We start from the raw sequence: 23324 nt of genomic DNA, 5'->3' as shown, positions 1-23324 counted from the left end.
TATTCATAGAAAAGCTTGACGGCAGAAAAGAAGATGGGGAGCTACTGGGGCATCTTTGGAGACACAGATCTTTACTGCTAAGGCTGTGGTTGCCTTGGGCTGGTAAAAAAGCATAAAACAACATTTCTAGCTACTTCTTTAGTTAAGCTTTAGTTATCCTTTAAGGGTAGGGTTGCCACCTTTTCTGGAAAAAAAATACCAGCCTTCCTTTATATTTAACTTTTTTCCCTATAAATAACATTGGGATCATCCATTATTTTTACTGGTCAGGCCGGTAAAATACCGGCCAGGTAGCAACCCTATTTAAGGGGTAGGGAGTTTGTAACTCAGACAGTGGATGGAACTAAAATTGTTATAGATTGCTACAGGAGGAGAAGCACATGGGGCAGGAAGTCTGTGGCTTAAGAAGTGGGTTGGGCTAGAAGAAAGTAATGGAAGCTTACAAGGGTCAGGACAGAGTGTCTGCAATTCAAGCAGTGGGCAGGATGAAAACACTGGTGCCAGCTCAGGGCAAAATAGAGGGGTTATTGACCACCCGCCTAACAAGTTGGAATGTTAAGGAAAGCAAAACACACTCTGTTTGTGCCATTGCTGTTAGAGGGGGACAGAGAGCAGTGGGATGGATTAAAACCCTCTGATGGCAATTAATGAGTTAGAGGCAGGGTATTCTTTCAAATTGAATCGCAATCGGGGAACTTCTAAAGCATGAAATAGTAAGATTCACCAAAGCACTTCTGCTATCAAAACACATTTCAGAATTAAATTCCACTTTCAGTGTAGCCTCGCCTGACTTTGATGAGTATTTCCACATTCCCAGAGTACAAAGTGACCTATGAATTGGCAGTGTCATGCTTTCAATTTAAAAGTGGAAGTGGGAAAACTCCTCCTGGTCATATTATAGTATACGGAATGTGAAGAGCCTTCGCTGCTCGCGAGCCATTGAGTATGCAAAGTGGCTTCTCCAATAATCCTGCTCTGTCTGACACTGAAATGACTTGGCTCACAAAACAGGATTAGTGTAAGTGCAGCCGTCATAAAGCTGGAGATTTTCTTAATTGGCATCGTAAAATAGGATTTTGCTCCCAAACTGTCCCAGCGTCATGAAGACAGACAGGTTTTACCTCCTAATGTCAAATCCAATGCTCTTCCCTAGATCTTGTTAAAGTTTAATTCTTTTGCAATAATTTAATAAAATAGTCATTTTTGGTTTCTAATAATATTATACTGTCATTCAAAAATCTAATTTTTATATGTAAATGATCTATATTTTATTCTTCTAATTGCTACATATATCCAGTTTCCAAAAATATATATATTTTAACTATTGTTAAGTTCTTTTTTGAGCCACTCTACTGGCACATCCTTCTTTAGTCATGTAACCATTTAGCGATTAAAACATGGGTAAAGCTAGACTTTCAGCCATAAAGCAAGGCAGGACTGCTGTTTCCAATGGGGATCAGATAGGATCTGTGCAGCCACTGGGACAGAATGTTCTGTTATACAGATAGCTAGAATCTCAGCTGCCATAAAGCAGGACAGGACTGCTGCTTACAATGGGGATCAGATAGGATCTGTGCAGCCACTGGGACAGAATGCTCTGTTATACAGATAGCTAGAATCTCAGCTGCCATAAAGCAGGGCAGGACTGCTGCTCACAATGGGGATCAGATAGGATCTGTGCAGCCACTGGGACAGAATGTTCTGTTATACAGATAGCTAGAATCTCAGCTGCCATAAAGCAGGGCAGGACTGCTGCTCACAATGGGGATCAGATAGGATCTGTGCAGGCACTGGGACAGAATGTTCTGTTATACAGATAGCTAGAATCTCAGCTGCCATAAAGCAGGACAGGACTGCTGCTTACAATGGGGATCAGATAGGATCTGTGCAGCCACTGGGACAGAATGCTCTGTTATACAGATAGTTAATATCTCAGCTGCCATAAAGCAGGGGAAGGCTGCTGCTTTTTAACAGGTTTCAGGAATTTTGAACAAAATTACCTTTTTAAGACAAACTCAGGTATCAGATAAAAGTGTGATTAATTCATCTAAAGAATACTAAAGTGTGCATTTTCTAAAATCCATGGCAGATGCCGTGTCAGTCAACACACTCTAAAGATGGGCAGAAGGCAATGGATTGCTTTACTGTACTGATTGACAAAGGGATTGAGATAAGACAAAGCAAAGCAAAGTAAACAACACCACTGAACTTTTAAAATGTATTTAGATTTATAGAAACCCAGCATATCTGGTCACATTAAACTGGAATTCATTTGAAATTATGTTTTTGGTTTAAATTAAAATTTAGGTATAAAAGTGCTTCTCTAATAAGCTTTTGCAAATATATATCGATGTTGTGGCATCAAATTGAAAAACAATTTCCATCTGTCAGAGAAACTTTCCATAACATTCCTTTCCTGCTGAATTCCTGATTAAAGTTTGCCAGCGCCTGTACATGTCAATAGAGTATTAGGAGGTTTCCTTAATTCCTCTCCCAAGTGCCCTTGAGATCTCTCTCATTCTGCGTGCGGGGTTCTGTGCCAATGTGAGGGAAGGCTTCCAAGGATTTGGCTTCCTTGTGATGGGAAAAGAAGTCTTGTCTCGCATTGAGTCTGGCAGATGTTATTGGGGAAAGCGCCATATGGACCCTTTTTCTGCTTTTTTAACTGAGTGAATCTGCAATCCTAAGCCAAGGCTCCAAATGAAGAGCTAGAGAACTAGGGCTTTAATGTATTCAGCCCCTCTCAGCAAATATTTACACTGGGTCCTTAGCCACTTTAGTTTAATTGGGAGAAATGGGACCACCGCTATATACATATCAGTTGTATAGTATTTGAGATATTAGTATGCCCTGTAGAGAGGGAATTATTTTTAATATATATATATATATATATATATATATATATATATATATATATATATATATATATATATATATATATATATATACTGTAAATGATAAGGATATTAGAAGTCACTGAGGGGTTGTTCTGTGACCATATAAAGGCACAAGGCTGCAGGCTGAGTTATACAGGGAACTCTGAGTATCACTCATGTATTATAAGGGATAATGTACCCCCTACTGTAAATGATAAGGATATTAGAAGTCACTGAGGGGTTGTTCTGTGACCATATAAAGGCACAAGGCTGCAGGCTGAGTTATACAGGGAACTCTGAGTATCAATCATGTATTATAAGGGATAATGTACCCCCTACTGTAAATGATAAGGATATTAGAAGTCACTGAAGGGTTGTTCTGTGACCACATAAAGGCACAAGGCTGCAGGCTGAGTTATACAGTGAACTCTGAGTATCACTCATGTATTATAAGAGATAATGTACCCCCTACTGTAAATGATAAGGATATTAGAAGTCACTGATGGGTTGTTCTGTGACCATATAAAGGCACAAGGCTGCAGGGTGAGTTATACAGGGAACTCTGAGTATCACTCATGTATTATAAGGGATAATGTACCCCCTACTGTAAATGATAAGGATATTAGAAGTCACTGAGGGGTTGTTCTGTGACCATATAAAGGCACAAGGCTGCAGGGTGAGTTATACAGGGAACTCTGAGTATCACTCATGTATTATAAGGGATAATGTACCCCCTACTGTAAATGATAAGGATATTAGAAGTCACTGAGGGGTGTGACCATATAAAGGCACAAGGCTGCAGGCTGAGTTATACAGGGAACTCTGAGTATCACTCATGTATTATAAGAGATAATGTACCCCCTACTGTAAATGATAAGGATATTAGAAGTCACTAAGGGGTCGTTCTGTGACCATATAAAGGCACAAGGCTGCAGGGTGAGTTATACAGGGAACTCTGAGTATCACTCATGTATTATAAGGAATAATGTACCCCCTACTGTAAATGATAAGGATATTAGAAGTCACTGAGGGGTTGTTCTGTGACCATATAAATACAACTCTGAGTGTCACTCATGTATTATAAGAGATAATTTTATCCCTACTGTAAATGATAAGGATATTTAAGGATACAAGGATATGTTACTATACAGTTCTGTACACATAAACAAATCTATACACTCATATTTAAAGCTTTGTGTTAATGATTTATTCATCATTGCTTTGCTGTTCTATAGACGGCTTGGTCGACTGTATGGATCCGGATTGCTGTTTGCAACATTCTTGTCAAACCAACTCGTTGTGTCTGGGCTCACCGAACCCACTCGACATCATCCAGGAGACTCATGCCCCAGTGCCCCACCAGAACCTGCACTCCTTCTACAACAGGGTGAAGTTCTTAATAGGCAAGGACAGCACCCACTTCATCCCTGGAGAAAACCCATTCAATGGAGGGTGAGTTGCTTTCTTGGTCCAAACAGTTTGGTTTGTTGTTAATGTGCCCTTTATCTTCCAATGGTTTTGCTACATTGGATTAGACAGTAGTGCTGTATAAGAATAACAGAAATTAATATTCTTCTGCGCACACGTGTACACGTTCTCCATAAGTACAGGTATGGGACCTGTTATCCACAATGCTCAGAACCTGGGCTTTTCTGGATAATGAATCTTTCTGTAATTTGGATCTTCATACCTTAAAGTTGTTGTTCACCTTTGATTCAAAGGTCGAATTTCAAATTCATGTGGTTTTTTTAAAAACCATAAATTAGAAATTCGACCAATCAAAATGTATTGATAAAATCATATTTTTATTACTCTGATGAATTGAATTGACCCGAAAACTCAAATCAAATTCGATTCGAATTCGATTCTCCGAAAAAAACTTGAATGTCAGGAAGGCTACAAATAACTCCAAATTGATCCCTGGACTTCTCCCATTGACGTAAACATCAGGTTTTAGGTGAATTTGAGTTCTTAAAGGGCCAGAGTATGATAAATCTCGAATATCTAATTCAATTTTTTTTAAAAACTCGAAGCGAATTTGAATAAATCCCTAGTCGAATTTGAGAATTTTGAACATAAACAAAAAATTTGAATTTTCAATTCGACCCTTGATAAATCTGGCCCATAGTATGATGTAGAGAGGGATATTCTGAGATAATTTACAGTTGGTTTTCATTTTTTATTATTTGTGGTTTTTGAGTTATTTAGCTTTTTATTCAGCAGCTCTCCAGTTTGCTCTCAGCAGTCTGGTTGCTAGGAACCAAATTATCCTAGCAACCATGCGGTGATTTAAAACGGGACACTGGATTATACATAGGAGGGGATCTGCATACATTCCGTAATTCTGAGCTTTCTGGATAACTGGTTTCCGGATAACGGATCCTATACCTGTATATGAATAAATGTCATTAGTTTTGGTTCTACTGAAGGTCTATATGTTTTGTGCACCTGTATATAAAACCTCAAGTCTCTGACTCCTTCTGTTTTATTAAATTCCCCTGCTTTCAGCTGCTTGACTTAATGTGCCTTTGCTACTGTTTAAGGGCTCTTACAGACGAGCGCTTGAAGCTGCGCTCCCCTGCGTTCCGTTTTTCTGCGTTCAGCCGCAGGGGAGCGTAGGAGTAGACGCATTCAGTTTTTTTCATTGGGGCTGTACTCACACAGGCGCATGTAGGCGCCGAACGCAGGAAAAATGCAGCATGTTGCGTCTCAACCTGCGTTCGGCGCCTATATGCACCTGTGTGAGTACAGCCCCATTGAAAAAAACTGAATGCGTCTATTCCTGCGCTTCCCTGCAGCTGAATGCATAAAAACGGAACGCAGCTTCAAACGCTCGTCTGTAAGAGCTCTTAGCTGCAATTATCCGCCTTTCTAGGAAGGCTGCATGGGACTGGCTAATCAAACGGGGAGCTGAATGTGGGTTAGTGTGAAACCAGAAGGGCCTTCCCTCATTTCTGATTACATTAGGGATCAGACTAAATGCACTCTGTAAGAGAATAGCTTGGAATAAATCTTGTTTTCAAGCCGAGTAAATGGAAACAGCCCAGTGGTAACAGCTTTGAGCTTAAAGCACAAGCTCCTGAAAGCCACATACAGCTCCAAATGTATCATTTTACTGCGTGTACAAGGCCGTCATTTGGCTTCAGCGCTGATTAGCAGCTTTTAGGAACAATCTGCCTTTGTTCTCATCTTTTTTTCCCCACCACTTTATTTGCTTCAGAATTTGCAAACATGCTTTTTTTTTCCAGCCATTTAACATATATTACCTTGTGCAGGGCCAGCCTGGTAAATGGAACTGTTACTCTCTCTCTCTCAGATACAGAAGAAATCTGTTAATAACCCCAAATGCCTTTCAGCAATATTTCTGTATGTAAATAATTGAAAATTTATTATAAAGTGAATTTCATTTTGCAGTCTGACGCATTTTGCGCAGGGTGGTGCATTCTGCCCAATGCCCCGTGCATTTCAAGGGGTTTCTTTTTAAAAGCTCCATTTCTGTATCTTGTGCAAAATAGTCAATTTCGGAACATGTATGCAAAGTAAAGCCATGCATTTCTGTTTATAATGGTGCACTGTGTGCAAAGCAATGCATTTCTGTTTATACAGGTGCATTGTGTGCAAAGCCATGCATTTCTGTTTATACTGGTGCATTGTGTGCAAAGCCATGCATTTCTGTTTATACTGGTGCATTGTGTGCAAGGCCATGCATTTCTGTTTATACTGGTGCATTTTGTGCAAGGCCATGCACTTCCGTTTGTACTGTTGCATTGTGTGCAAGGCCATGCATTTCTGTTTATACTGGTGCATTGTGTGCAAAGCCATGCATTTCTGTTTATACTGGTGCATTGTGTGCAAAGCCATGCATTTCTGTTTATACTGGTGCATTGTGTGCAAAGCCATGCATTTCTGTTTATACTGGTGCATTGTGTGCAAAGCCATGCATTTCTGTTTATACTGGTGCATTGTGTGCAAAGCCATGCATTTCTGCAACTTATGTTGTATTTGTTAGCAGAGAGCTGATCTGAACTGCATGTGCAGCTTCTCTGTAAGTGAGGACACACTTCCTCTGGATCAACTGGCAGTTAGGCAGGTTATATAAAGGTTGAACTTGATGGACGTGGGTCTTTTTTCAGCCTAACTTACTATGTTACTATGTATGTTACTATGTTCAATTTTTGTATCAATTGTGCAAAGTGAAACATTCTGCCCAAAGTGGCCCATTACTGTTTAAAGTGTTGTGTTTTGTGAAAAATAGTCAATTTTGTAACAAGTGTGCAAAGTGGAGCTTTTCTAATTAAATTAGTTGTTCGCCTTTAAGCAACTTTTCGATTGGCCTACATTTCTTTTTTCTATAGTTTGTGAACGATTTGCCTTTCTGACGCTTTCCAGCTTTCAAATGGGGGTCATTGACCCTATCTAAAAAAAAACCAATGCTCTGTAAGGCTACAAATATATTGTTATTGTTACTTTTTTTTATTATCCATCATTTTTTTCAGGCCTCTCCTATTCATATTCGAGTCTCTGGTTTAAATCAAATTCATGGTTGCTAGGGTAATTTGGATCCTAGCAACCAGATTGCTGAAAATTCAAATTGAAGAGCTGCTGAATAAAAAGCTAAATAACTCAAAAACCACAAATAATAAAAAAAACAATTGCAAATTGTCTCGGAATATCCGTCTCTACATCATACTAACAGTTAACTCAAAGGTGAACAACCCCTTTGTGACACATTGGTTGCAAAATGACATATTTTATTATACTGTATATGTTGTGTATTGTTAAAAACTCTGGAAAAGCATGACTTTTTTTTTTGACATGCATTTTGTACTATGGTGCATTTGATGCCAAGGGAAACAATCTGCAGAAAAATGATGCACGTTGTACCTAATATAGTATGATATTTACATTTTTCAGTGGTGTAATTGTACTATCAATAGCAGAACAATGGCATTTGGGAAAGTTAAAGGATAAGTAAACCTTTTAAATAAGTGAATGTAAAATTGATGAGGGTGCCATTGTTAGCACTTATGTCATTTACATTCATTATTTATTTATATTTCTTCAATTCCAAGATATTACGGGATACATGTACTGTTAATATGAATGAATTTTGTTACAACAGCGCCACCTGCTGGTCAGTTTCCCACCAGTCTGACCACCAAGTAGTCAAGGAAGTTGTCAGGAGAAAGAAAGAAACTGCTCTGATGTTCTTCTGCTTAGGAAAAAAATTAGAAACCTTTCTCAGATCTTTCCTAAGCAGAAGAACATCAGAGCAGTCTCTTTCTTTCTCCTGACAACTTCCTTGACTACTTGGTGGTCAGACTGGTGGGAAACTGACCACCAGGTGGCGCTGTTGTAACAAAATTCATTCATATTAACAGGACATGTATCCCTTAATATCTTGGAATGAAAAAAGAATAAATAATGAATGTACATTGCAAAAGTGCTTAGAATACCCCCCTCATCAATTTTACAATGACTTATTTTAAAGGTTTACTTATCCTTTAAATACATTTTGCGCCTGTTGATCCATTCTTTATCCAGTAAGTTATGTTCTGAACCATATGACTGATACATTTTGTGCATTTGGGGTTGCTCTATATTTTATCATTTTGAATATCTACTAAAAGCCGATGCGTGTTGTGAGAGTGATGCGTTTTGTGCTTTCTTCTTTCAGGAGCAATTCATGGGTTCTGTAGCAATTGGCATAATCTGCTCCAAATAGCAGTGGCTTCTGTTTTGTACAAAGAAGAGCTCATTTTTATCAAGTGTGATCATTTCATACTGGGTAACTTCCTAATCTAAATTAAAGAGCCACTATAACATATGACATTGACTTAGGACAGGGGTATGCCAAGGTGTAGTGATGTCCTTTTATGGTGTCTCTCTCTTTATAGACACACTTATTGGAGGGGTGCTTTTCCCAATGCAGCTGTGTTTATGGAAAGCAGTGAACAGCCATGTTGGCCTGGCCACACCTTCAGACCATGTTAGGCCACGCCCCCCTGAGCTTCCAGGACATTCCTTCTGCTGGGTTCTAAGAGTTGTGGGGAAATAGAGAGATAAGGAAGGTTGTAGCCAGTCAACCAGCGAGTAGTGATGAGCAAATTTGTCCCATTTCGATATGCCGAAAAATTAGCAAAACGCATTGAATTCAACACGTGACAATTTTTACGTGTGCGACAATTTTTCTCAGTTCAAATGCATTATTGTCAATGGCCGTTTTTTCTCATGTCGCCTTCTTTTGTCCTAATGCATTAAAGTCAAGGGCGTTTTTTCTTATGGCGACTTTTTTTGTCCAAATGCATTAAAAGTCAATGGGTGTTTTTTCTTATGACGACTTTTTTGTGATAATGGGTTATCAATGGGCGTATTTTCTTATGGCGACTTTTTTGTCATAATGCGTTAAAGTCAATGGGCGTTTTTTCTAATGGCGACTTTTTTGTCCTAATGCATTAAAGTCAAGGACGTTTTTTCTTATGGCGACTTTTTTTCTCCTAATGCATTAACGTTAAGGGCGTTTTTTCTTGTGGCAACTTTATTTGCCCTAATGCATTAAAGTCAATAGGAGTTTTTTATTATGGCGACTTTTTTTGTACAAATGCATTAAAAGTCAATGAGCGTTTTTTCCTCATGGCGCCTTTTTTTGTCCTAATGCATTAAAGTCAATGGGCGTTTTTTCTTATGGCGTCTTTTTTGTCCTAATGCATTAAAATCAAGGGCGTTTTTTTATGGCGACTTTTTTTGTCCTAATGCATTAAATTCAAGGGTGTTTTTCTTATGGCAATTTTTGTTTGTCCTAATGCATTAGGGCAGAGACACATGATCAGATTCGGGGAGTTTCCTCGTGAGGCAATTTCAGGCGACTTCGGAGAACGAAGTGCTCCGAATACCAACCCTGCCGGTGATTATCATTCTAGCCGGCGTGAAGGCAGGGGGAAGGCAGATTGGGGAGATTAGTTGTCCCAAAGAAGAGGAGATTTGTCGCCGGGCAACTAATCTCCCCGAATCTGACCGTGTGTCTCTGCCCTGAAAGTCAATGGCGTTTTTCTATGGCAACTTATTTTGTCCTAATGCATTAAAGTCAATGGGCGTTTTTTCTTATGGCGTCTTTTTTGTCCTAATGCATTAAAATCAAGGGCGTTTTTTTATGGCGACTTTTTTTGTCCTAATGCATTAAATTCAAGGGTGTTTTTCTTATGGCAATTTTTGTTTGTCCTAATGCATTAGGGCAGAGACACATGATCAGATTCGGGGAGTTTCCTCGTGAGGCAATTTCAGGCGACTTCGGAGAACGAAGTGCTCCGAATACCAACCCTGCCGGTGATTATCATTCTAGCCGGCGTGAAGGCAGGGGGAAGGCAGATTGGGGAGATTAGTTGTCCCAAAGAAGAGGAGATTTGTCGCCGGGCAACTAATCTCCCCGAATCTGACCGTGTGTCTCTGCCCTGAAAGTCAATGGCGTTTTTCTATGGCAACTTATTTTGTCCTAATGCATTAAAGTCAATGGGAGTTTTTTTATATGGCGATTTTTTTTTTTTGTCCAAATTCATTAAAGTCAATGGGCGTTTTTTCTTGACAAATTTTTCCGATACCAATTTTTGCCGCAGTTTCGCCAAAAAAATTGCACATGGTGAAATGCAGAATTTCGCCACAAATCCATGGCTGGCAAATTCGCTCATTACTACCAGTGAGCAGCGCTGGCACAGTCATTGCTGAAATTGTGAGCAGATTACTGGCTGCCTGTCCCTAGAGCTGTATAACGTTCCCTGCATTATCTACAGACTGGGGGCCAGGAAACCAACTGCGGAGATTTTCAAAGAAGCCCACATTTCATCTGTGCCGTGCCGCTGGAACTGCCGGCTTTTCTAATCATTAAAGAGTGCAGACTGAAGTGTGGAAAAATGACATTTAAAGGGCTTGTTAAAATGCACCTCTGGGGGTGATTTTGTTGCTTTGTGGAAGCACCTGATGTGAAAATTAAATAAGTGAGATTATGCAGGGGTGAGATTGTCATTAGTAGCAAGGATTTGCATTGTGCCTGCAAAGGAAAACAACAGCTTTGCACTTCATTTGTCGAGACGTCAAGAAAGTGTTTTAGAAACACAAGTTATTTGAGGCTTCGTAGAATAAATCAGGGGTTCGTACTGCGAACAATGAAAGGTTTTCTCAGAAATTAAACTTTGAAATAACAAACAAAAAAAAAAAACAAAGTACTGCATTTTCTTGCGTTTTGACCTCCAGAGACCTTGGCCTCCTGCACAAACTCTATGGTAGCGGTTGTCCAACTGTTTCAGTTCAGGGTCCTCTTGGATCTTCAGCCTTTGGTCAAGGCTGCCCTTGGCTCATAAGACGGTTACAGATATAGGAAACCACCGGTGTTTCAGCTGTTCAGTTCCAAGAATCTCCGTTTATTTATCAAACTGTATGTTTTCACCCTATATTTTACCCTAATTGACTTTTCAGATGTTGTCTTGCCAAGCTTCCCCTGATAGACTTATCGAGTGCAGGGATAGAAATAAAACATGCACACACACTGCACAATATTAAATGAGAATAATATATTGAAAATAAGTTAATACATCACCGATTGATTATGCAACATCATTTTAGAGGAACATCAGATGGGGGCCAGAAACAATGAACTCTCAATGCCAGATCAATCATGAAAGGTTCTACACAACACATCTGCTTGTAGATGAAGTTCTGAAGCCCCTTAACTGAGCTCTCTATTTCTACTAGTTCAATAATAAAATGATCAATCATAGCAGAGTTTGACCTTAATCCTTATTGTGGACATATAACAAAATAATGGCCATACGCCTAGAAATTTGACCATGAGGTTGACCACAAGCTTTCTTCTTCATGACCAACATGTTTGTACTATCTCTGATTTCCCTTTCCTTCTCCCTCGCCTTAACATTTTCCAAACAACATTTAATGAGTTCCCAAACAATATTTAATGAAAAAACAAGTTTATTCTTTAATAACCTCAGCTTCAGCTAATGTCAGTACATCCATTTTGCAACTAAGGAGCCATATTGGATACATTTAAACACACACATTCATACATGTCCTGCCATGTCACATTTGTATGTTTAAGATGTAGTTTAAGAGCATATAGGCATAGCCAATAGGCATTCTTCCAAATGACATCCTAGCTGGCTATAGGTCCCCGCAGGGTGACCAGTCCCATAGTCTGGGACCCGTTGCTGTAAACCTTATGTTTCTCCTTTAGGCTGAGCTAATGGCCAGCACTGTTCTTTGATTCTGATAGAGAACTGTCAAGACTAGTTGTTCACAAATGATGGGACTGTCCCCCTTGGTGACAGAGATGCCTACCCTGAAGATCATTTTGGGTGAGAAACTGGAAACACATCCATTTGTTCTCCTAGGCACACCTTGAAGCCCAGCTTGAAGGCCATGTTGGGTGATGTTTGGAGAGAGAATGAACTTGCTGTTCCAAACATTCTTGAAGCTACGGATGAACAGATCCACTGATCTTTTCCTATATCTGCAACCTTGTTATGGGCTTAAAGGTGCCTTGAAAAAAAGGTGGACCTCCAATAGAGGCTTGAACTGAAAAAAGTCCAGAATCCACTAGTTTGGAGCATGAGATCATTATTTAAACCAGTCATGGGGCTTCAAGGTTCTCAAATGAGTGTAAATTTCTTTTTTTTCACATGACTGAAAGAGAAGTAGACCTATATTTACTATAAAGTATGCAAGCAAAAAGGATATCCGAATAAATGTAAATCAAATTTAACAAAACATCTCCCAGAGTTGGATGACCCCTTGTTTTAAATAACTCAAAGAAGCCCTGCAACATTCTCATGAGGAAAAAGAAATTATATTTTTACATAAGAGGCAATACATCACTTTGCCCTCTCTGAAAAATGTAATTTATATTCACATGCAGTAAAACATACAGTAAGACCATGGGTGCCGTTCTTCGATTCTCTATGATTGTAAAATAATTGCCGCAATATCAAGGTCTTCTGGAGGAAATAGTTAATTCAATTAATATTACCAGGGTTCCTAGAGCTTTAACATCAGCTGGGCCTCTGTTCTTGCCTCAAGAAAGGACATTGAAGTGTCATGAGGGCAGTTGACTAACCCTTCAGGCCTGACGACCCTGGAGTATCTCGCTAAGCAGAAGAGAATTTGAAAATTAATGTCTGTGAATAGTGGCTGTCAAGGTTTAGATGATTGAGTTTGCTCCCAAATGAGCCTTTTTCTTATTGAAATAATAACTTTCAAATAATGGGACTTGAATGAAGCCTGAGCAGGTTATGAACCATCATTCCTAGTAACCCCTTATGCTTGATGCAGATATCTGTAAACCAATGTGGGTGAGACACAACCAATGATTGTTGTATCATTCAGGAGAATATCCATTGGGTACTAAAAGAAACCATACACTATTTATAGTGTCATACAGGGTCTTAATTTGCTGCAGCCCATTGATGTCTCTCTCTGTAAAGTTTCCAATGACTGTACTTGAGGCTCACTCTCTAGAACAGTGGTGTTTCAGGCTATTTTGGCTTTAGTCTCCTTTTGGGGCTAATATTTGGTCTTTGCATCTCTTGGGTGTTACCAAGGTTGCACATATATGAAAACATTGCTGTTTCAGCCATTACATTACAAACACTAAGACAGCAAATACTGTTACAGTTTCACTATAATTACTCTTCAAGATGATCCTCCAGATGAGAAACATATAAACATAAAATATACATCAAATGGCAATTGGGTCCTCATAGCCAAAGTTTTATGCCCCCAGGGGGCAACTCCACCGTTTGGGAAACACTCCTCTAAGGTTACTCATCTCCTTTTGCCTTGCATGTCAAACCAAACCATGGATATTATGGTCAAGGAGTCTGAACTTGCAAGTGATGTTTTTTGCTCAGATTTTCATGCCAGCATCCCCTTTTTGTCATGAAACAGAAGCAAGTTGGACATTGTTTCTCATGTAGCTCCTGCCAATAGTCTACCCCAATGTCACCTGAGCTTTCTGTTCTAACTATTTAGCCAAAATATTGGCTAACTGAGCCCATGCAGAATTTTTATCCATGACTTCTAAGCACAATATGCACAAGTTACTGTAACCCGTAGCTGCCCATAAGATGTTTACCTTCAGCTACAGCATCAGCAGACAGAATGGAAGGTATTGCATGAAGCATTACTATGTTATGGTGTATTACTTTGTTTGTGTCATGAAAGTCCAGCCTTGTTTCCTTAGCTATTGTAGAATTATAAGTCCCACCTTCTGGGCAGTGTAGTTTTATGATAGCTAGAGGCCCACTGTTGAACATCTTGTCTATACAAATGGAAGCCCATGTTTGAAGAACATCTTCATTCTTCTTGTTTCTTCTTCAAGAAAGTAGAGGCAATGTTCAAATGTTCGTGTTTCTTCTTCAAGAAAGTTCAGGCAATCTTAAAGTCTTCTTGTTTCTTCTTCAAGAAAGTAGAGGCAGTCTTCAAATGCTCTTGTTTCTTCTTCAAGAAAGTAGAGGCAGTCTTCAAATGCTATTGTTTCTTCTTCAAGAAAGTAGAGGCAATCTTTTATATATTTTTGTTTCTTCTTCAATAAGGTACATGCAGTCTTCATATTTTCTTGTTTCTTCTTCAAGAAAGTTCAGGCAATCTTAAAATCCTCTTGTTTCTTCTTCAAGAAGGTACAGGCAATCTTTAAATGCATTGGAATGATGATGTGCTCCACCGCCACTGGGTCTCTGTAGCAGCAGTGTATGATTCCTTTGTTGGCAACTAGGCCAATGACCATATAAGCCTGATTTGCTTGATTTGTATTCATGCCTGATCTCCTTTATGCTCTATGATATCAACTCAGAAGTTCCCTTTGTAGTAAATAATGCAACTGATCACGTTTCCAGTGGGACTGGCCGGTAGACTCTTACTACTGAATTACTCCAAAGAGTAAATAAGATACTGTGGAAGATAGTGATACAACACAGGGTAAGAGATGGAGAACCATCAAGATGCAAAATGAAGATGTGGAATGTTCTGGGTTATGTGGTAGGTTTGTTTATTAATATATTAATGCGAGAGACTCGGTAGAAGTGTGGTATGTACACAGGAGATTACACTGCGGTGAGGGCAGACAAAGCCGGCTCATCAGAAGTGGGAGTGGTATTTTAGTTTCAGATGAATACAATGGTCAAGGGAAAAATATACCCTTTGTATCAATGTGCTATATAAATAAAGGATAATCAATAGGTGTGTTTTAGCTTCCATTTAATAGAAAGCACAAGAGTGCACAGAACATGCCTTGCTCCTTTGTATTTAAGGACAGGGGTGGGAGCCAACATATTGTTTTCCTTAGACGGTACAGCATGGAGGCATATTGGCTTTGTATGTTTTTATTTATGCATATGGGTGGGAGCTGTCATATTGTTACCCTTAAAAGAAATCATAGGAGACTGTCATATATATATATAAAACATATAAACAAGATGATGACTCCAGAATGCATTTTTATGAAACTATATTTAATTAGAAACTAGATGGATACTGTAAGAAAATAAATCAGGACATCAAACCTGCTCTTTAGAAACTACAGGCTTAGGTTAATGCATGCACGGACAATTCCTTTATTTTTTAATGGGAGCTGCCATATAGTCTCCCTTATTTTGTACCTTTATATGGAGCTAGTATTTTTTAAAATATTTTGATGTCTTGACATCAAAGGGATAGCGATACCTTACCCTCAGCTGCTGACTGATGGAGAATGCTGAGGTTTGTAGTTCAGTAACAGCCACAGAGCCAGCCATTGAATCTCCCTGCCCTGGCATATAAAATGTTTGATTTGCCCTTGCCTGTGCTGGCACTCAGTCCTTTTCCCAATAACAGCTTGTTGCCGTGGAGTTCGTTGACAGCATCATTAATAAAAATGGTGCCTGCACGTGCCTCAGAGCACTATACCAAGTTAGTTCATCTTCATAAATGGTGTTTTGTCGCTTCCATTCACCTACACATTGACCTAACAGCTCCCTTATCTTTAAGTGAATACTCATACCTAAGCCTGTGTCTTATTGTCAATGGGTTAAATGTATATTCCCGGCTAACAATTTCCTCTTTTTGTTATTTTTTTTTTCAGACATGCTTGTGTCATACGTGGCCAGGTGATAACATCGGATGGAACCCCACTAGTTGGTGTGAATATCAGTTTTGTTGGGTCACCAGCCTTTGGCTATACTATCAGCAGGCAGGACGGAAGGTAATTTATGAAGCATTACTGTCTTATGATGTATTAATTCTTGCCATAAAGGTCCAGCCTTAGTTCTTCAGATGTTGTAGAATTATATGTCCCACCTAATTAAATGTTACACCTGTAAGACCACTGTTGAACATGTTAGCCATAAGATTGGCAGCCTCCGTGTTTAGAGGAGGCTTCAATATTCCTGCCTCATGTACAAGACAATCTTCAGAACCAAACTTCAGATGACCAATAAAAGCTGCCAACTTAATCCCCACTGACAAAGTTGGCCCATGTATGGGATTGATTTGAAATTCCCATTTATAGGCCCAGGGTATGATCCAATAATTATCCACTGATCAGATCACCTGATTAGGCCCAGCAGGTGGGAAGAGATCTTCTCAAATTTGGCAACCTCCCCAAACAAGCACATATCAACATGCATGGCCAGCTTAATTCAAAAGATATGCCGCAGCAGAAAGGTCTTGTGTTCTGTAGATGGTAGGCCTATGCAAAGTGATACTGCACATCCATCATAAACTTGATGACATCACTCACTGGCTTCTGATGTCACATTTTCTTTTTTGCATATTGCCTTTGGTTCTCTTGTGTCCATACATATATCCAGTGCTACCAAATAATCATGTATCTTTTTTTTATATATATCTGTGAATCCTGTGATTGCTTTTTTCTTCAAATACTTTCGGACAACAAGTACCCGTACAGCTCTACCCACGGCAATTTTGATTATGGCATCTTGTTATGGAAGCTATAGTCAGTAGGAATTGAATTCACCTTAAACATTACTCACTTAATGCATTTCTGCACTCTTCCCCATAGTCCTTCACTTTAAAGCAGAGGTATTTTTTAGCTTAGAAATCCCTTTGCTTTCCAAGATTTGGTGGAGCCCCCCTTAGCTCATAACAGGGTTACAGATACAAGAAAATGTGTCTAGAATGGTTACTAAATTAATGTACAGGTATGGGATCTGTTATCCAGAATGCTCAGGACCTGGGGATTTCCAAATAATGGATCTTCATACCTTTAGGCTATTGACACATGTACGGATTTTCGCTGCGGTCCGTGGCACGATTTTAAAAAACCGACCGCTGCGTAAATACGCTATTGTAATGTGCCATTGCCTAAACTTTAAACCACTAGCATATTTACGCAGTGGTAGGCTTTTTTGAAAATCATTCAAACATTAAATAAACCCAATAGGCTGGTTTTGCTTCCAATAAGGATTAATTATATCTTAGTTGGGATCAAGTACAAGCTACTGTTTTATTATTACACAGAAAAAGGGAAATCATTTTTAAATATTTGGATTATTTGGCTAAAATGGAGTCTATGGGAGATGGCCTTTCCGTAATTCGGTGCTTTCTGTTTAACGGGTTTCTGGATAATGAATCCTATACCTGTACTATAATTCCAGGGTTAACCATACCCAAGATAATAAACAAACACTCATCCCTCTCAAATGTCACCTTAGCTGGCTTACAATTTGTGCTCTTCCAGGAGGACTAGCCCCACAATTTAGGAACCAATGCTATAGAAGAATAATATAACTGGGCTTCCCCTTCTGTACAATTGCAAATTAATGCTTTGACATACTACTTTGAGGCATAGAAGAACAAGTGTAGGATTTATACAGTTGAACTTTCTCCCCCAAAGCCGAATCCTACATGCCACCGAGTATCTCAGTGCAGACTTGCTAAGCCGCTGATTATTGATGCCTATTAACACCGAAAGCTGTAAGAGAGGAGATAGACTCTCAGACGTTAAGTAACTTAAGTTCATAATACTTCAGGGGTTTTACTATTCTTCCACCTTACAGACAGGCTGACAGCAGTGAATTAAATTCCTCATCTCCTCCATAAAAAACATAAGATTTGCCTATAGTTGTTTGAAACTTATAGGACCCTCTAATCCTCTGTTGAATGTCTTCACACTCCGGTGGAGTCTCGGTGGGAAGTGACAAATGGCATCTTAAGTCTGTCATGCTCTGCAGCACTGAATTATTTAAGTCTGTTCTTCCTTCCCCTCCAATTTCTGTACCCCTTTTATCCTGGATTCCATGGGAATTAAATAATACATTGTGCAAAGAGTACCAAAAGGCCTAGTCACCTATAGAAACCAAACAAATGGTGGTTGGTTGCTATGGCCACATGAAACCCTCCAAAATGTTTTTATGTCTCCACTATTTATGGCAAAACAGATTCTGTATTATATGTTCCTACCGCACACTCGCCTTTCCTCTCACTGCGTTGGTGGTGCTGGTTTCTCCGTTGACCCCGGCCAGGTCCCTTAGCAACAGCAAACAAGAAACGGATCCGCACACACGCTATGATCAGCAGTTGGGGGGACACCCCTCTTTATTATATCACCTCGTGATCAACGTTTCGGGGGGATAAACCTCCCTTCAGCAGCAAAAGAGGGTAGTAGAAGTACTACTTGAATATATTGGAGCAAGATTGAGACAGTAACATAAACGTCATGTATCTTAGAGCTCTATGTAAAGCAAGCTTTCTGGTGGTAAAGTCATATTTTGCTTCTAAGGTTTTTACTATTCACTATTTTGGATTCGGCCAAACCCCCGAATCCTCCGCAAAAGATCAGACAGAATACCAAACTGAATCCAAATCCTAATTTGCATATGCAAATAAGGGGTGTGACAAAAAGTCATGAGATTTTCCCTCCCCGCCCCTAATATGCATATGCAAATTCGGTTTGGCCGAATCCTGCTGAAAAAGGCTGAATCCTGGCTGAATTTCGAACCGAATCAACTTTCCATATGGGTTGTCTAGAAGGGTGACTTGCTTAGAGCTATCACTCTTAAAATTTTAAATCAATAGGTTATTTAATATTATTGTGCTTGAAACTGTGTGTTGAGTGTAATGGTTCGGCAGCCAGCTTCCTACATTGAAGGGAGAACCGCAGAACATGCTGGCGCTTTATACAGGGCAGAGATAAGAGTATTTACTGCAGTTTTAGAAGACTGAGGCCATAATCCAAGGGGGAAAAAAATGATAGAACCCAACAGCTGAAGATGGACATCCCTGATGTATTTAACCAAAATGTCAAAGTATTATTATACAGTCCAATAGATCTCTTGTTCTATTATTTATATCGCCCCAGGGGGCTCCTGTGAGACTGTCATCTCCGCCCTTCCCTACAACAGGCTCTGCCTTTGAGAAAGGAAACTAGTAGGGCTGTAGGCATTGGTGCCAGAGAAGCACATTGAGGAGATTATGCTGGAAAAGTTGGCTTTGCATGCTAAGTAGGCTTTATAGTAGTGTGAAACCATCAAGGAATGAGATTTATGCCATAAAGAACCATCTGAGAGCGATCAACATGAATATGTTATGAAGCCCTGAACACACTTAGCCCTGGGGTCTCATCAGCTCAGCCCCAGCACCGTGTCATATTCAGGACTCATTCGACAAAATTTGTGTCGTTAATAGAACAGGGGGACTCAAAATGCAATTTGGCTTATGCGCTGGTGATTTAAGGCCACCTCAGATCAGTGGTTTTAATGAATTTTTACCCAAACAGTTTCTATTTCATGTTTATTTTATTAAAGGGATGGGGGGTGAGTGTTATTCAGAATGTTTGCCTTGTTCTCCATAAAGGACCATGGCTAAGGCAGATTTTCTGCTATATATTGACGACTAATAACCTAATCTATTTTGCATTCAATGAGATCATTTTCTGAATGGGAGGATATTGCTATAAACAAATAATTGATTTATATTTCTCTTTCCTGTATACAGTTTTGATCTTGTGACTAATGGAGGAATTTCTATCACTCTCCGCTTTGAGCGGGCACCGTTTATTACGCAAGAACACACTCTTTGGCTTCCATGGGATCGCTTCTTTGTTATGGAGACCATCACAATGCGCCATGAGGAGAATGAGATCCCCAGCTGTGACCTGAGTAGCTTCGCCCGTCCCAACCCGGTGCTCTCCCCAGCACCGCTCACTGCATTTGCCAGCTCCTGCTCAGCAAAAGGCCCCATTGTACCTGAAATCCAGGTATAGTTGTGTACATACCAGTTACAGTGAGGTCCATAAATCTTTGGACAGTGACAACTTTTTTTTCTAATTTTGGTTCTGTACATGACCACAATGAATTTTAAATGAAACAACTCAGATGCAGTTAAACTGCAGAATTTTAGCTTTAATTCATTGGGTTGAACAAAAAGATTGCAGAAAAATGTGAGGAACTAAAGCCTTTTTTTTAACACAATCACTTCATTTCAGGGGCTCAAAAGTAATTGGACAATTGACTCAAAGCCGGTATTAATAGCTGATTTATGTTCTTATACACCATGCATATTCCTATACACCATGCATATTCCTAGAAACCATGCATATTCCTAGACACCATGCATATTCCTAGACACCATGCATATTCTTATACACCATGCATATTCCTATACACCACACATATTCCGAGACACCATGCATATTCTTATACACCATGCATATTCCTATACACCATGCATATTCCCATACACCATGCATATTCCTAGACACCATACATATTCCTAGGCACCATCATGCAGATTCCTAGACACCATTCATATTCCTAGGCACCATCATGCCGATTCCTAGACACCATGCATATTCCAAGGCAACATCATGCAGATTTCTAGACACCAAGCATATGCCCAGACACCATGCATATTCCTAGGCACCATCATGCGGATTCCTAGACACCATTCATATTCCTAGGCACCATCATGCCGATTCCTAGACACCATGCATATTCCAAGGCAACATCATGCAGATTTCTAGACACCAAGCATATGCCCAGACACAATGCATATTCCTAGGCACCATCATGCAGATTTCTAGACACCATGCATATTCCTAGACACCATGCATATTCATAGACACCATGCATATTCCTAGACACCATGCATATTCCTAGACACCATGCATATTCCTAGACACCGTGCATATTCCTAGACACCATGCATATTCCTAGACACCATGCATATTCCCAGACACCATGCATATTCCTAGACACCACACTGCAAATTTCTAGACATCACACTCAATTTCCTAGATTAGATAGCTTTTTGTGCTTTCAGAACATTCCTGCTGTACTGGCCATGTTGCTTGTCACTGCTAAGAGATTCTAAGCACTGGGGCAACAAATGCAAACCCACATAAAAGGAAAGTGTGCTGCCCACTCTATTTAAAGAAACAGAAATGTAATGTGGCCTTATAAAGTTGATATACTTCCGTTTAATTCACCGGATGCCAAAAATGTTTTATTCTCTGCTACCACGTGGCACTGAACTGTTCAAGGTGAGACGCCCAGTTACATGTAAGTCGTTCGTATAATTAACTGGAGAGACTTTGAAGCAGAACAGTGTATGTCTAATGAATATACAAATGGCTTCCACACTGCTGAAGGATGTTTACGTTGGGGAATAGATAATGAGGCTGTCAGTGTGATGGAAGACTTTGGTTGGAGCAAATTCAAACAGAGCTCTCTGCACCGTTATTTAAAGTGCCATCATCAAGAGAATGCTGAGCACTTAACGTTGATGGAGGCCTTAGATCTGCAGCTTTAACACTAATTTAAAAACACATCTACCTTATTTTGCATCAGCCGACTTGTTGTGTTGGGGCCGAAGCCAAGGGAAGGCATTATGGACAATGGCAAAATAAAAAGGTTCTGCAGTAGATGCTGTATACATTTATAGACCTTGCATGAAACAAAATTCAATTACCTCACTGCTTTGTCTTGTATTACATTATCCCCACTCAGTTCTCAGTTTTTTCTATGTGTTTTAACTTGATTTGATTGCTTTAGGTTAGAGCCACTGTACAGTAATCCCTTGGCAGCCCTATCAGATCTTAAAGCTCTGGTTCTTGCTTTGGTCAATAGCCTAAATTCTATGTTACTGTTGTATTTCCATAATTTATGTGCCATGAAACATACAGTATCATGACCAGACCGCTTACTACATCACAACAACCAACAATCCTAGTACATCCCTAATGGGCAAAAATAGATTGCCCTGGTGTTTTTGTTTAGGGCAGTAATCCCTAACCAGTAGCTCGTCAACAACATGTGCCTCTCCAACCCCTTGGATGTTGCTCCCAGTGGCCTCAATGCAGGAGTTTATTTTTGAATTCCAGGCTTGGAGGCAAGTTTTGGTTGTATAAAAACCAGGTGCACTGCCAAACAGAGTCTTAATGTAGGTTGACAATCCACATAGGGGCTACCAAATGGCCAATCACAGCACTTTTTTGGCACCCCAAGAACATCTTTCATGCTAGTGTTGCTCCCCAACTCCTTTTACTTCGGAGTGTTGCTCACGGCTTCAAAAGGTTGGGGATCCATGGTGTAGGGCTACAACACTGGTGTGTTTTGTTAGTGCAGATAGATATCTGAATGCATAAACCTTCCCAGATATATTTTCATGTCGTTCAAGGTAGTGGCTCCTAAGCTATCCCCCCTGTAGGGGCCTGGAGCAGGGGATGGGGCTTAGTCTGTAGGCCATGTAGGGTACAATATGGGGATAATGACTATTTGCTGTCCTTGATACACCTGAAAGTCCAACTTGAAGGTCAGTGAGGTTGAGATTTGGGGTGAAAGCTCCTGTCCTAGATATTCCTGGAGCTGTGGCTCAATGGCTAATACATATAGACAAATACAAGAGTCCTCTGCACTCAACTTTGACGTAGGTTGGCCAGCTTAAATATATTGCAATATATGGACAAACAATCCCTGTTTTGTTTAAAGGGTAAGGCGTTTTTCAGTAGCAGTATGCACAAAATGTCTCTGTCTTAAATATATTTATAATGGGCTGAGTGCAGAGGACTCTTGTATTTGTCTATATTTATTTTGTGGTCACAGCCTCATTGCACCCCCGCCTAATGGTTTTAAAAATTAGTGGTGAGCACAACTTTCCCTTGTTTGTCAATGGCTAATACACCAGTGTCTTCCTGTATCGGGGGACTTGAACGGAATAAAACAACCACTAAAAAGATAAACCGTGTTATAAGGCAGTAATCGTCCATGTAGGGCAGCCCATTACTAGTGATAGTCCCCTTTATTGTCTTAGAATGTTCCTTCTGTTATGAATGGAAATACAGAGGAAGACGGAACGTTCTGAGATTGCAACAAGCTCTGTGATTACTGTCTGTTTCCCATTTAAGAATTAGGTGAGTGGTAAGAAAAGCAGCGTGAAGATACCAAAGCACGTCAC

The 23324-nt window shown here is 39.8% G+C and overlaps 1 protein-coding gene across 8 annotated transcripts in view; it reads left to right on the top strand.

The window, feature by feature from the left end:
• Positions 1-23324, top strand: part of LOC108710030 (teneurin-4) — an 835304-nt gene that overhangs the window by 764274 nt on the left and 47706 nt on the right. For all 8 annotated transcript variants that reach the window (XM_041584600.1, XM_041584599.1, XM_041584601.1 and 5 more), the window contains 3 exons: positions 4112-4328; positions 15994-16113; positions 19866-20127. In XM_041584600.1, coding sequence (XP_041440534.1) covers positions 4112-4328; positions 15994-16113; positions 19866-20127 — 599 coding nt within the window. The remainder of the gene's footprint in view (positions 1-4111; positions 4329-15993; positions 16114-19865; positions 20128-23324) is intronic.

This window comes from Xenopus laevis, chromosome 2S, assembly GCF_017654675.1.
Source record: "Xenopus laevis strain J_2021 chromosome 2S, Xenopus_laevis_v10.1, whole genome shotgun sequence".
In the NCBI taxonomy this organism is placed as follows: Eukaryota; Metazoa; Chordata; class Amphibia; order Anura; family Pipidae; genus Xenopus; species Xenopus laevis.
Note: the sequence above shows the minus strand (reverse complement) of the source record. Positions and strands in the feature narration are given on the sequence as shown.